Consider the following 15450-nt stretch of genomic DNA (forward strand, 5'->3'; position numbering starts at 1 on the left):
TGAGTTGGACAATAAACATCAAATTTGTGCAATATATTTCATTCTTCCTAAATAAGATACGTCCATTAATTACGTCATTTGAATTATATTATGCCTCTCTCTTTGTTGGCATGTACTATTTCATTGGTCTCCAATTAATATTGGAGAAAGGAAGAAATGATGTGAATTAGTATATTTCTTAGACAATATATAGTAGAGTTGCAATACATATATAACAATGTGATATTTACAGGCTAATTATTAGAAAAGTTAAACGCCAGCGAGTAGTAGTATGCTCCATTAGCAATAAAGAGGATTGTAGCAGATGTTAAGATACTTAAAGTCAATTGATGAAACAGTAATGATAAGAGCAAATAAGAATATATTTCAACATCCAACAGATTCACTTCATTAGAGAAAAAATACTACTTACTATCTATTAGAGACACATATATGGTACAAACTAGAAATATATATGATTAAGGCTCAGCAGATTGATCATATTGATTATGGTAGTTGATTTAAGCTGTTTTTATATAATTCGCCTTAATCTCTTGCATTTTAACTTGGAACCCATCCTGCTCAAGATTTAAATACCATCCCTGGAAGTGAAGTATGAAAGCCGACCAGGAAAAGCCTCCCAGATGGAAAAAATTCTTTATAAAAAAGTTATTTCTATGTGGCTATTATTTAATGTAACTATTAACAGCCCTCGATGCCATATGAATTGCTTTGATTTTTCGTATTGGTCTTTTAAAAATACAAAAGTAGTGTGCCTCTTAGTTCCAATACTGCACAATTACTCTGATCGTTTTTTCAGCTTATAAATTTAGCATAGTGCCTGTATTTTTTAGATTGATCTTTATATAGTGTAATACAAATGGAAACCTTCAAAAACTAAGATTACAAAATTATACAGATACTGCGGAATGCATGATGCCAATCATAAGTATTTTATCAATCCATACATAATGAACATTATTCACAGCGTTCATTTGCTGGCTATTGTGGAAGCTTCCAATTGATCTTACGAAGAAACTCTTCAAAAGTTAGATATTTAATGCCGACGATCCGACTCTCCTTAATATTTGCTCCCGAGAATAACCCGAAATCGTTAATATACTCAAACCTACATCCAAATTATAAAGTTATCAAACCAAACCAAAAAAAAAACCGAGTTCAAAATATTATCCTCCTTTACATTTCTCGCAAATCCTCATTACTAGCAAGAAAAGGTATTTCCTTTGGAAGCTCCTGAGGGGAAACATATTGATACTTGATTGGATGACCAGCAACTTCAGAATTTGGTAGAGTAAGTAAACAGTACAGAATAAACATTCGTAAATATTCTCCCACCTTTTGCCATTATTTCAGTCACTTCAGGTATTGTATACGCTTCGCTAGTTACGTCTAGGGTCTTCCCAAGGTACTGCTCACGATTAGCAAGAATTTGGACAACTACTGGCTAGATTCAAATCGAAGTTTAGCATGCGATTATCTAGGTATGTGTGAAATACTTACCCCAATGTCCATGCTCGCTGAGACCATTGGCACTTTTGTGGTAGGTCTAAACATTGATTTAAAAACATAGGAGCCATCCTCTTGCTTTTGGGGTCCAAGAGAGCCCAGATTGTTTTCATAGTAATAAGCGATTCTAACTCCAGTGTAAGGAAGTCCGATTTTTTTTATATGTTCCAATACATGTGCCTTGCCATTAAAATGATAAACCTTCGAGTATTTTCCTTTGGATACCTCTTTGGCATCTTCCAATGCACTATATTAAGTTGTGTGAGAGCTGGGTATATAGTAAATAAAGTTTAGTTGAATATACCTAAAAATAAAATGTTGAACCCCCATTTTCTTTGCCACGTCAGCTATCAGTTTGCCTTGTTCTTCTTCTTGTACGTGATTCTTCAGTGAGTGATCATAATAATTGGTGACGGCAAAAACCCCATACGCGTTAGAAAATGCACGTGTAAGATCATCCTCCTTGTTCAAATCTCCTTGAATCAATTCTACTCCTTTTTTTTCTAATTCTTTTGCATTTTTGGAGTCAGGGTTTCGAGTGATAGCACGAAGGTGATACTTATCAGATTGTTGAAGTAGCGAATTGATAACAGAACCACCTTATGGACGAAAGTAAGTATGGGTAATAAAAATAAGGGTAGAAAGGAGAGATTACCCTGAGTACCAGTGGCTCCACATACGACAATAATAGGTTTTGATGGAGAAGGCATTATTATTTGGATCTAACTTACCGCTGCCTACTGAAGTAGATAATTTATACTTTATTAACTTACGCCCGAGATTAGAATATATAATAACATACACCCAATGTAAGCATTAAAAATCAAAATTTGCCCAGCTCGGTCTACCTAGGGGTTAAATGGAACACAGCGGTTGAAATTGCCAAATATGTGTATTGATTCTCGCAGATTTTTCACTGAAATCGGCGATTCTTGATCAGGAGGATACTACTCGAGACACAACTCTCTAGGCCATGACATTGACATGAAGTTTTCCCCAAATGATTCGATGATAGCCATGTTTATTTATAATTTTTAATTATTTTTATCATTTTTAGATTATCTCAGATCATTTCTTTAGATCATTTCATCATCAAATCATATCCTTTGACTATTCAATTCCCTCAGTTAATATTTCTGTAATTACTGCGTACAAACTATAGCTGCCAACAAACATCAAAACGAATTCTATTCTCCATTTTTACGTTTTTAATCAATATGAGAGAGCATTGGATAGACGTCATTTGCCACCCCTCTCTATTATTGTCGATGGCGAAAAATAATATGAGATCGTATATATTTATATGAGAACAACAACATAACTCATTAACGTTAAATATCCAAAATCTCTTAACCAAAAACCGTATTTTCAGAGCATCTCTAAACTCTTTGCTGAATTAACTGATAATCGAATACATAATTGTGTAACGAGCAGGTTTTAGTAACAATAAAATGCCGATGCATAATAATATCGATTGAAGAGTAGATTAAGGACTTAGGTAGGCGAATGGGAGTCTAGACAATTACGTCCTCCAACGGTAGATGCGGATGATATCCAACTATTCATATGCCATGGTCAATAAGATGAATGTGAGGAGAAAAATATATATAAGGGCAGATATTTCCTTACAAAAGATGCATCCATTGATAGCTGCTAGAGCTCGTTCTGTGGTGGTACGCTCCAACATCAGCTCAAGCAGTAGGCATTTAGCGTAAGGGCAATCAGGATCGATAATAAATGGATACTTTCTGTAAAGACTGGGGTCTAGAAGATAAGACTGAGGCAGCTATCATGTAGGGAGAAGAAAATGGCCATTGGTGCTGGATAGGATATCATTTACAAACGTACTTACTAGTGGATCTCCACGACATGCTATCCTAGTGTACAAGTCACAAAAAAATTCGGTCGTGTCATAATGTCCAATATTGATAATCAATCGATCTCGCCAATAGGCACTTGGTATTAAATCGATGCGTTTATCATGCGCAACCTCTAATTGTAAGCTTGTGGGTTCCAAACCCGGCCAATTGATTTCATCAGACTTGAAGCATTGCCAGAGGAATAATGCAGCTTCATTCATATTCATTCCTTTTTTTAAAATATTGAAGTTCCCTATTATGCCAAGAGCAAGCCCTAGGCTTTCCTGGGGAGTCAGGCAATTTCTCCGTGATTTCAAGTTTAATATCGAGAGGAGTAGGATGAGAAGCCAAGTGCTCTTCTGCCGAAATTTCCATTGTAGAGGCATTATTAGATTCGGAGATTTCAGGGCTTAAGCCCATGGGATCTTGAAAATTCAGAGGAGAAAGCGAAAACTCTGATTCAAGAGAACTCGGTTGTGCTGTTTCGACTGGGGAAAACTTTCCAGCTGCAAATAAAGAATGCTGGTTTTCTTCCAATTGCGAGACTGTAGCCATTTTGTCATCAATGCGATGAATATCTTGCTCTTCTTCCTTCAGTATATTTACACGCGGCTGAGTTTCAGTTGAGTACTTTGCGCTACTATTTTGATCAGTGTTCGTGGATTTAGACGCCATATATATAAATTCATAGGGTTGGAGGAAGTATTGAATATTCTCGGAGGATAAATTGGAATGAGCGAGCAATTGAGATGGGAGTGTAGGGGCGTTTTTTACCCATTGTGAAAATTGCTCATCCACCTTTGATATTGGAACATTATGCTGCGATAGCACGAAATTGAAGGCCTCGAACACTTGTCGTAGATAAAGGCTCTGCATCTTTAAATCGTACACTGTATTCCTGAGGTACTGGATAATGCACACCTGCGTCCGGTTCCGCTCCTCCGGATCTTGCAACCGGTGTTGATTGTTTTCCATATTCATTTTGGAGGAATGCTTGTATATTTTACGATACTGGATAGCTCGGGGCTTAGGCTTCCGGCCGCGTTTCTTTTTCGGAGGGGATGAATTTGAGTCTATAGAGAGACTAGCATGGTAAGTATCGTACAACGGCTTTTCATCGATAAAAACAATGGGAACAAATCCAGATCCATCTGTTGCTGATGATGATTTCTTTATCACGGCTCGTTTGGAATTAGGCATTATGTTTATGCAGACAGAACGCATATATTTGTTACTCTTTTAATGCCTAGCTTAAAACCTCAGAAAATTGAGTCACAACCTAAGTTACAGATTATATTGTGATGTAACGAAAAATCCCAATTTGCCAGATTTTATCCAAGCTTGGCTGAGATATGCCTAATTCCAACAAATTTTTAAAAACTCGCGTTTTACAATTCGGTCTGGGCCATAAAACTCTGCCTCAAACATTATCTTAATAAAACCGCGGGAGGCGAAGAATTTTCTCTTGTCACCTGAGGGTGGGAAAATTTGGGTATTTGTAGCAGTATTATTTGCTGTCTATGATTTCATTAGAGTGCTTAGTTTTTCTGAGATCTGCATTGGGATAATATTTTTCGCACAGCTATACCATACAAATGCCCGGAGTGGAGATTCTATCAAGCTCAGGCACTATCTGAGTAATCTCAAACATGACAAATGCATTTGCAGCTTCCAATCGAATTGCTTTAACTTTTCGTTTGTTCAATAAAAATTCATTAAAATCTAATTGTTTTAACAAATTAGAATGCACTGGATCGCTTCTCTATAAATTTAGCACTCATTTAGATCAGTTCAACCAAAGGCTCAGATTGAGCTGGAGGATAAATATCTACTAGATTATTGTTGGAATTTTTAATCAGAGTATATTAATCATCATTGAAAAAAGTAAGACAAAATTGCTGAACTATTTTAATAATAACAAGAAATCGTAAACAGGTAATATAGTTTATACACAAACAAGTAAAAATCAGGTTTAAATTAATATACTTGACAATTTCAGATTATCAGTCACGCTTGATCGTACTCCAACAATTATTTTGATCGGTATTATTCATGTTCCTCGATACTAGATCTTAAAAATCCTAGCCACTCCCAAAATGTTATAACAGTGCTTGTGAAACCTATCAATAGTTTAGTAGAATATGACTAGCTCGAAATATAATTTTCTCATCACCGCCAATATACCTTCCGAGCGTGTTTTGAAGTGGCGACAGGGAATGTTTGTGTTCCTTAGTCAATTGACAGTATCGAGACAGGTAAGTATGTGGCGGAAACGGATACCATCCGAATAATGCCCAGTAAAATTTTGCTGAGAATATCAATGAAAGTCAGAATGGAATTCGGCTTTGGTATTTGTTGAGTCCTTATTGGGTTCTGTTTGAATCGTGCGCTGGAGTTTGAATTTTTTTTCTGAAACCGTCTTAATTTAGCGTGCACAAAATGAGGCAACCAAATAGATTAAGTAGACCAAATTCAAAGTATGTGGCAAAACTGAAAGACTTAAGAATAGAGAAATCTGTATACTTGTTGGGTTACAGGCTTTTAAATAATTTTATCGTATAGATGGAACACAAGTTGAATATACTATTTATACTCATAAATTAATGAAATGGGCATTTTCCTCGATCAAGCTTGGCTTGACTGGTTTACTACTTTTAAAAACAATCCGCCGGTTCTTGGGTTCATCGTGGAACAAGCGTATCTCAGTAGTATTTCGCAAAAAGGACTAAGTGTAGCAGGCCTAAGTTTCCGTAATATGAAGACCATAGTATTCGATAGCGATATTCCCATTTACGATACAAGTCTCGAGCTGGCACTTTACGTTCCACTGGTTTATAATTTCAAGGCAATCGACGGCTTAGTCTTGTCATTGGATAAAAAAAAAAGAATTGCACATCTAGTTCCTATCCAGATATATATTGCCAGAAATCGTGTTGATTCAGAACCAGAGTTATTTGCTAACTGGGACAAATGGACTGAGAAACTAGAATCTGAAGGGTATACAATTGAGTTAATTCGTGCGTTTCTACGACGTAAGACATATCTTTGATTACAAGTACCTATTATAAATAAATAGGGATATTAATTGGGAGAATAGAGAACTTATTAAAGTATGTCAAGTAGCATTTGGAAAATAGATTATCCTTTTCCTCTAAATCACCTTTTGGCTCTACTCTACTGAATATTTTCGATGGTATCGTATCCAAATTGCATTTATCTATCTCCATTGGGGGCATATTCTCATCATTGCGGTTATACACGTTTGGCTTGATGCGACTATCCTTCAGCTTTTCTGATTGATATGACCCTAAGTGCCAAAAGTTAGGTTTATTATTTACTTTCTCCATTGATGAATAGTAAAACAATCAATAATATACAGCACTTACGCCTACTATGGAAAATTTGCTTAATCCATTCATATATTGCCCAATCCGATCGAGTGTCTGGAAATTCGCTATACTCTTCTTTGAACTTATGGTACATCAAACCAAATTTACATTGTAGTACACTGTCAATGTGCCAATTGTTTTTTTAAATTATACCTTTCGAACCACTCTCTTAACTGCCGAAGAATCTTGAAGCTTATATGGTTTATCAAAATCAAATTAATTTCGTCCATGATTCTACGCAAGGTATGCTGTAACCGATTATCAAAAGTATCCTAACCCGTGGTCCTCATCTAAATTCTTAGTCATATTGTTGCCATTATCACTGTTGCCTAGCTCATTATTATTGCAACCACCGCTGCTCTCTTGCTCGAACTGTGGTTGAATTCTTGCAGTGAATTCAGAAACAAGCGATAGCGCAGTTTCAGGCGTGTATTTATCAGCAATAAATTTTACAAGTTGATCATATAAACTTTTATTTGAATTTGAAGTGAAGGAGCCTTGCTTATTGAGGTTCATAGTTACAAGAAAAATGCAAAAAATTAGATAGAGAGAGCACGCAGTATTATGAAAAAAAATACAAGTCAAAGAAGATAAGACAAATATTTCTTTAGCAAACAAAAATAAACAATGGCCATATGTTCTATGGTAAGATGGAGATTTGGCACTACTAGAAATTACGAATCAAGTCCTTTACATTAAGCCTTTTTCCCTAACAAAGAAAATTGGATCCTAAGCATTACCTAAATAGTTAGTGAGGATCTAAATTTAACATCGATTACGTCATAGTCGATAGCCAGAATAGAGGAATTCCAATCAACACCACCGAAGGTGTTGTGCAAAATTAGTAACGATTCTTCGAGTCTCCTTCTTAAAAAGCTCATACAGATTCGGTTCATCGAATTTTTTTGCAAAGTCAAATTTCCCCCGCATTATTATTATATTTATATTAAAAGGAGTCTCTAAATTACTCGAAATTGAGCTGTTTAACCTTCGTCATCTTGAATTAATTTATAACATTATTAAACAAATTTTATACCCATTTTCAAATGGCCCGAAGTAATGTAGCCTGTCTATGTCCTTTGTGCAAGGGCAAAATGGAAGACTTACTCTTTGTAGGGATGGCTAAATGGCATTTTATTATGTGTAATAGATTCTATCGAATCATATTCAAATTATATATTATTTTACGGCAATAATCTTAACAAAGATTTTTCTCAGGAAACTGCTTAGTCCAAAGTCAAAATGACAGAGTTAAAAGAGAGATATTTAATATAGAATGCGGTATTTGATGGCCTATGGCATCTTGTAACAATCTTTGGTTTGTTACCTTTAATAATTATAACAGATTTGGGAAGAGCAATAAAACTAATCAAAGAATGTATATAAAAAAAGAAAGTGAATGTAATCAAGGTTTAGAGCCGCATCATGATTACTATCGTGATACAAAAGAAGTGTCCTTAGCATATGTTTTTCTAATATGAAATTCTCTCAGCATACGATATCTCAACAAGCCCTTTTTTAAGTCAAGAATATTAGTCATTCTTCTATGATAAATATTAATATCTTCCAAGATTACCTCTATTTGAGAAGCCAATAGTGTTTCTCTACAAACAGTACTCTGGAAAGATGTTTAAAGATAGCCTCTACTCATATTTTAGCAATAATCTGACTCATGCTGTAGACTCACTTTTCGCTAGTGAAAGTTCAGTATTACATGGCTTAATGCCTTGTGTGATTATTAGTAAACTTAGCTGCATCCATGTCTATATAAAAGTAAGCATTCTTCCCACCGTTTTGTTGATTGGTACCAGCTACATTTTAATTTTAAATTCTCACCTAACTTACACTCTTCCACAATACCATGAAGTTTTTTGGTCTCGTTCTCCTTTTTGCGTCCGCTGCTAACGCTGCCGTCTACTACTGGTGCTCATCCAGCACGACCAGCTGTGTTCGTCCCGGTGTTGGACCGACATACTCCTGTGGTGAAGGTGTCTTCCACAACTACATGAGCGATGGCCGCCATAAGATGTGGAAGACTGGCGGCGAAGAACTCAGTCCTTTCTGGCCAGAATTCCAACAATGCTGCCATGATGGGGGCAGGGGTGGTTGTTATTCAATCCATAACGAATGAAGCTACTAATTGAACAGAACCATTAAAAAATTGTTGTAACTAAATTAAATTTAATGGTAAATTTTTTAGCAATAAATATTGCTTGTCAAAATATTCTCGTTTACTTTCATTAGAGGAAATAAAAATAGCTCCAGATGTGTTGGTGCACCCTTGTTATTTTTACTTATACCCAAATGTTTCTTTAATGACAACGCATGAATAAAAACACGCGTACGCCATCAATGTTCCATTTAAAGCCGTCTGGATCAAGAACTTTAAGACGAGATGAACGGGGAGAATATTTTCTTGGATGACATTCACTGGACGCTCCATCACAATGAGTTTGTCTACCTGTAACAGTTTTTGAGGACTGTTAGATATCCTTATTCTTAAAGAATAGAATTCATTTCAAGATAGAATGGAATTCAGGAAAGAGGTCTTATTAATAAATAATAATAATAATAAAAGGGTAATTAATATCTCACCTTAAAGAATAGAATTCAATTCAAGATAGAATGGAATTCAGGAAAGAGTTGAGGAACAATAAACAAAAGGGAGTGAATTTAAATAGAATCTCGGGAGTATCTAAGTGGAACATTAATACACCAATAATAAATTTGTGGTCAATAAGTATATAAAAGGAAAGGTAATTAAATAAGTAAATAATGTAAATAAGGAAGTATTATAATTAATATTATAGTGTAAATTCGGTCGTGTTACACTACCTAATTTCAAAGTCCAAAGCCACAGCACCTGAAGTTGAACGCTTATTTTTGGGTAATGCATATTGTCTGCATGGACCTAGTATTTTCTCCCATCGAGATAGTAAACTCGCAGTGGTATTTGGCAAGAATTATATTGATGTTTAGGGACAAAGCTTTCTTAACCATTTTCCACCCTCAAACTGATGGTCAATAGAAAGGGTGAGCCCTTCATTCATAGACACTATAGCAAATTTCAGTTTTTTTCCGCGTTTTGAGATGTTTTTACAGATAATTACTTCAAAGAGCAAGTGAAACGTTGATCATTATGTCTCTGCCAGAAATCGCCGTACAGTATTTATTAAATCTGCAGATCCATTACAACGACATTAAATCATCTTTTATAAAGAACTATCTTGATATAAAACAGATAATAATAAGAGAATATAGCTAAAATAAGTTACCACCAGTTAGGCCTTGTATCACGATTACATCTACGACAGCATTGATCCCACATAACTTTATCAACCGTTTTAATATTGTAACAATAGCGTGACGTCTTTTTCCATTCACCCTTAAGTTCACAACAGTTCATTGTGCATCCCCAATCAAAAAGCTGGCGACCTTGAAATTTACATGCAACGGACCAGGCATCTGCAGTCCCAAGCAATGTGGTAATCGCTAGAAAAACAAAAACAAAAATAGAGACGAATTTGACCATTTCCTAAAATTTATTTTATCGATTGTATTAGTCTTATGGAAGAACACAAAAAGTCAGAATTAGATTATATCCTCTACTCACTGAGTGGAATTAGTATGTCTTAAGAAGTAAACTTAATAATTAGACTGGAGATCTCTGGTTCAACTTTTTGTGTTGGTACTTGCAACTCCCATTATATAACGTTTTCGAATACGCGTCATCAGGAAAAAATAACCAATTAATAGTTTGCTCTTCACTTGATAATATTCTATTCTGTCTTACTAGCTGAAAGATGAGTAACCTTTCAAATATGTTTACAGATGCGCCAAATGAAACCAAGGTGAGTAATACTTAAGCTTAGGTACATTTCCGACGAATCCCAGAATAGTGGAATATATGCATATATTATTGCCACAGCAATTAAAGCTGCGTTCGAATTCTACTACTTTTTTTGGATAATATATATCGGTAGGGGTTGATTTATTGGAAAGAATTCTGGGCGGGATACATATATTCACTACAGAATTTTTCGAATATTACGTGTCTATTGTATAATTCGACAACCCATTATGCCACAAAACAAACCCAAAAATTATATTTTTTTATTATTCAATAGGTATAATAATAGGTAATTTTGGTCAGTAGTATTTATTAACTATGATCTTTCGACGAAGAAGGTAGTCAAAATTTTAATGTATTCGTAAGTATTTTCAATTTTTCCGGAATCATTCCATGTCTGCTTAAGTATTGATACATATAATGGTATTTTGATTTGATAAAAATTTTAAATAATAAATTAACTAATACAATTGCCAAACATGTTTATTTATGTAAGAATACTGTATAAGCATCCAGCTCATGCTCATCCAAGTGATTCGATCTCAACCACGTTGTTTAGAGAAACGATGACTTCAAATTCTATTGCTGTGATTTAATCAATATAGTCACTGTTTCACGATACATTATATCTATGTCCAATAAAATTAATAGAATACAATTGAGTTAAGAAAAAATAGGCTCAATGGGCTCGGAGACTACTCCACTTGGTCTAATATTTTGTTCTTGCTTCTAGTTATCACTCATTCTCTTGATAGTTTAGTTAAGAAAATTATTATCAATATATTTAGCATTCTATCAGCTTCTGTTTGGTTAAGTACTTTGCGGTTTAAGTTAATGCCTATTTTGAATATCAAAACTAAAGTTCAGATTGTGTAAATTCATTATCTTAGGAATTACTATCATAAATATTTTGGGATCAACTTATATAGTATTTGAAATACAAGTATATAGCTTATTGTTATCTGAGAATATTTAATAAATACAGAGTTTTATTTCTGGTATATTTAAATAATATATGTGGCTCTGTTACAAAGGTTGCTTTTCTCGTAATTACCAGCACTTATCGAATGTGCTCCAACGGTCGCAGCAGCTCTTATATTTGCCAATTTCATCCTTATCGATGTTGTAACAATGGCTCGTTCCTGCAGTCTTCCAGCCCCAGTCTGAGCAACAGTTCAGTGTAATCAAGCCGTTCTTGCATTTACATGACCAGGCATCGGCAGCACCTTGCAGAACAAACAAAGCGAAAATAAAAACGAAAAGTTGCTTAAACATGATTTTTAATAGCTCAGGAATAATATTTTCTAAATTTTTGTATTATGTTCAAATCTTTTTGCTTTATATAGATTTTCTGAGTTAAATATCTAGTGAGAAATGATAATGACTAAAATTCTTCTATGGAAAATCCATGACTCATCTCTTTGACCGTCGCATTTCTGATCAAAAATTAATTGCTATCAAGTCCCCCTCTTTAAAAAGTCAGATTTCCAAAATATCCAGTAAAATCATAAATAGAATAAATGATAAAAAAAGTAAGGGTTAGCCTGGAATAAAATACCTATAATCATTTACACTAATGAATAACTTGCACCTATATTTACATTCATCGTTTATCTACCCAAACCTAACGTTCTAGAGAGTGCATAGCAAGTCAAGACTCCGCAACATCCCACAATTAAAACCCCGCCGATTCATAAACAGGAGTAATTATTAAAAATATAATATACAAACAATACTATATTATCCTTTCTACTTATCCACCACCTTACAATCTACGGCCATGTCATTTGCTATACTTATTTTTATTTCATCTATTCTAATTTCTGTGATAAATGCCAATAAATTTGGTCTTTGAAGTTCAAACAAACAATCGGACATATAGAAGTTGTCGGAGATCAGCCTTCAATATTGTACTTTTTGTAGCATATAATTTTTTGCTTAGCTTGCAAATCTCAAACTCAAACAACTCCGAGCAACCATACATGTCAGATAGAATACTGTTCAAGTTCCCGTTGTGATTTCGGAACTGGTGGAAACAGTTATTGGATTCTTCAGTAATAATTGTCTTACCAGCCACTTTATTTTAAGATCCGCTGCTCAAATCGTTTAAATCGGATCAAGCCATATTTTTTCGAGGCTAAACTGTAAATTAAAGAAACATACTATATAATATACTGACATTAAATTGTACTGTTTTTTTCCAATAAACTAATGGCTTTGCTCGTAAAAAAAAAACAAGCTTACGATATTAATTTTTTAAAAGTAATCACACTGCTAAACTCCTTTTTTTATTTTTTGTTCGATTTGGTTAAAAATATCTCGTAAAATGGACACTCTGCGACAGGGAGAAACCAAGACGCAATTCCGAAAGCTTCCGAAAAAGGTATGTGCCTCAGATATAATTGCAGCGCAACAGAAAATTGTAATAATTCTTGTGATCCCGAGTTTGATTATTCTTGAAAATAGCCTATAGAAATCACAATATTTGTAGAGTCTATCATCGTAACTCGGTAATGTTCTTTGTATGTTGTCAACTACCAGGCCGAGAGTGGCATCTTTTCACTGGATTCCAATACGCTTAACCACCAACTCAGTCAGTCTCCCTGAAAAAGGTATTCTATAATTTGAAACAACTTTAACAAGATGGCTGTGAAGAATATGCTTAAGCATTCGAGTGGCGATAAAGCGATAATGACTTTATTTATCGAATTTATTTAAACTAGTCCCTACTTCTATATTCTTGACATTATTCTTACAATATACAGGTTGTGCAATAATTGTTGATGTGCTAAGCCACATTTTCATTATGATTTAATAATTTAATAACTACCCTAGAAGAATGATGGCAAAGTTTATTGTAAAAATATTTGGCATCCGCTATTTTTAGGAATACATGCATGCCACATTCAAAGAGGAGAAACTAAAACACCGGGGGGTTGAAGTTGAAAAATGTGTTGAAATGTACTTAGTGAATATACCAATTATATATACAGCTTTGACAAAACGTTTTTAGCCCGCCTGTTTATTAGTACTTTGTATTTCCCCCTTTTGCATTATATAGAGCACACATCCGCTCCGGCATGCTTGAATAAAGCTTATTGATATATTCAAGATCTATGCTATCCCACTCCTTCTCAATTCGTCCCCATAGCTCAGTCTTATTCTTTGGCAGTCTTTGGTAATAACTGAGCCTTCGCTTCAACTCACTCCATATGTGCTCCATAATGTTAAGATCTGGAGACTGAGAGGGCCACTCTAGTACCTCTATCCTATTATTCCGCAACCATTCACGAGTGATAATGGAGGTATGTTTGGGGTCGTTGTCAGGCTGGAATATGACTTGTGATTTAGGAATCCCATAATACTCCATAATACTCCATTTGAGGTAGTCTTCACTGAGGATAGTTGTTAGAGGACGACCAGGCGTGACTGGTAGTCCGATATATATTCCAGATAATATTTGTGTTACGTCAGTTAATAGCACACTTGTACGAGCATGCGTCTCACCATCTTTATTTCTTTTTTATCTCCTACCTTATCCCATCAGATATATATATAGTATGTGCTCTCCCTCTTTCTAATTCCGTAGTGTGTGTTATTTGTGTTATCCCTTCTGTCTGTTTACTTTCCTTTTATCAATATACTCTTATTAAAACCCAACAATAGTTGTGTACAATACGGAGTCGAGCCCTCCATCGATACGGCACAAATTACCGATGCCCTGCGAAGTGACGCAGCCCCACGCCATCAAAGACCCACCACCACGTTTTAGCGTTGACCTGATATGGCGACTGCGAAGTGGCTCGCCTTTGTGCTTATAATAGTATTCTCTTCCAGTTGAATTCGCGAAGGTAATCTGCGTTTCATCTGAAAATACTACTCGCTTCCAATCATCCACAGTCCAATCTTTATACTTCCTCGCTGTAACTGGAGTCGATGTGTCAGTGTTCAGTGGAAAATTAAGGAGGAAAAACTATGGTTATTGTTATTAAAATTAACTAAGGAAAATAGTACATATTTGTAAGTTAAAAGGTTAAAAGAATAATGCAGTGGTTAATGGCTTGGCTAAGTGGCCAATATCTTAACTAGGTGGCTATGAAACAAAAGAGTAAGAAACAGTGAAGACATAGATAGTGTTGCATAAAGATCGTTGTGGGGCTATGAGCATATCATAATGGAACGTATCCTCTTACAGGAACGAGCAGTATTGACAAGTTGATATCATCGTTCGAAGACCGTTTACAAGCAACCAACGATGGAAGGGAACAAACGAAAAAAATTATCCATCCAATTTTTCCGCTATGAACGATCCAACAGATCCGAGTCAGTAAAAGTCCTGTCGATCGAGAAGTTTTCAACCTTTTTTTCGTTTTCTCACGAAAACAACATGATTTATGCGTATAGTGGTTCTGCGGGAGACGAAAAAGTCGAGGTCAACCAGAAAATCCTTACAAAAAAGGATAAGCGGACGATGAAGCGGCCTCAGAAGCATAAGGAGGAGGCGGAGGAGAAGAAAACATCAGGGGTTAAAAGGCATATTACAAGGATTGAATCACTTGGGCGAGCGCTAGATATCGAGGGATTGTGCAAACGGATTATTAAGTTGGCGCTCTGATTATGCAGTTTATCCGGATGGGGGGTGGAAGAAGGTGAGGAGGAGGAGGAGGAGGAGGAGGAGTGGAGGGGCCAAAAGAAGAAATGGAGTCAAGGAATCATATTTTCATTCTTGTATCCTAGAGAGCTTGGTTTAAGCCGGGAATTCCATCCCACTCTCTTGGCTGTCTCCTGTGGATTCCTTGACTACCATTTCTTCGAAGATTTATGTACATAATTTTCATACACAGGA

At 35.4% G+C, this 15450-nt stretch overlaps 4 protein-coding genes across 4 annotated transcripts; 1 reads left to right on the forward strand and 3 right to left on the reverse strand.

The window, feature by feature from the left end:
* Window positions 1–981: 981 nt before the first annotated feature.
* Window positions 982–2216, reverse strand: VTP21DRAFT_6182 (uncharacterized protein; the record flags this gene model as incomplete). The annotated part of the gene is made up of 6 exons (XM_069396785.1): window positions 982–1108; window positions 1181–1274; window positions 1336–1444; window positions 1501–1753; window positions 1811–2105; window positions 2162–2216. The coding sequence occupies 6 exons, from the start codon at window positions 2214–2216 to the stop codon at window positions 982–984; spliced, it is 933 nt and encodes a 310-aa protein (XP_069247451.1).
* An 804-nt stretch (window positions 2217–3020) lies between these two features.
* Window positions 3021–4565, reverse strand: VTP21DRAFT_6183 (uncharacterized protein; the record flags this gene model as incomplete). The annotated part of the gene is made up of 4 exons (XM_069396786.1): window positions 3021–3064; window positions 3136–3292; window positions 3359–3576; window positions 3635–4565. 4 exons carry the CDS (start codon window positions 4563–4565, stop codon window positions 3021–3023), a joined length of 1350 nt encoding a protein of 449 aa, XP_069247452.1.
* A 2450-nt stretch (window positions 4566–7015) lies between these two features.
* On the reverse strand, window positions 7016–8843 carry VTP21DRAFT_6184 (uncharacterized protein; the record flags this gene model as incomplete). The annotated part of the gene is made up of 2 exons (XM_069396787.1): window positions 7016–7255; window positions 8730–8843. The coding sequence occupies 2 exons, from the start codon at window positions 8841–8843 to the stop codon at window positions 7016–7018; spliced, it is 354 nt and encodes a 117-aa protein (XP_069247453.1).
* A 6062-nt stretch (window positions 8844–14905) lies between these two features.
* On the forward strand, window positions 14906–15219 carry VTP21DRAFT_6185 (uncharacterized protein; the record flags this gene model as incomplete). The annotated part of the gene is made up of 2 exons (XM_069396788.1): window positions 14906–14931; window positions 15009–15219. 2 exons carry the CDS (start codon window positions 14906–14908, stop codon window positions 15217–15219), a joined length of 237 nt encoding a protein of 78 aa, XP_069247454.1.
* Window positions 15220–15450: the final 231 nt, after the last annotated feature.

The sequence above is a fragment of the Calcarisporiella thermophila genome (assembly GCF_041956535.1).
Source record: "Calcarisporiella thermophila strain CBS 279.70 unplaced genomic scaffold VTP21scaffold_25, whole genome shotgun sequence".
Classification (NCBI taxonomy): Eukaryota; Fungi; Calcarisporiellomycota; class Calcarisporiellomycetes; order Calcarisporiellales; family Calcarisporiellaceae; genus Calcarisporiella; species Calcarisporiella thermophila.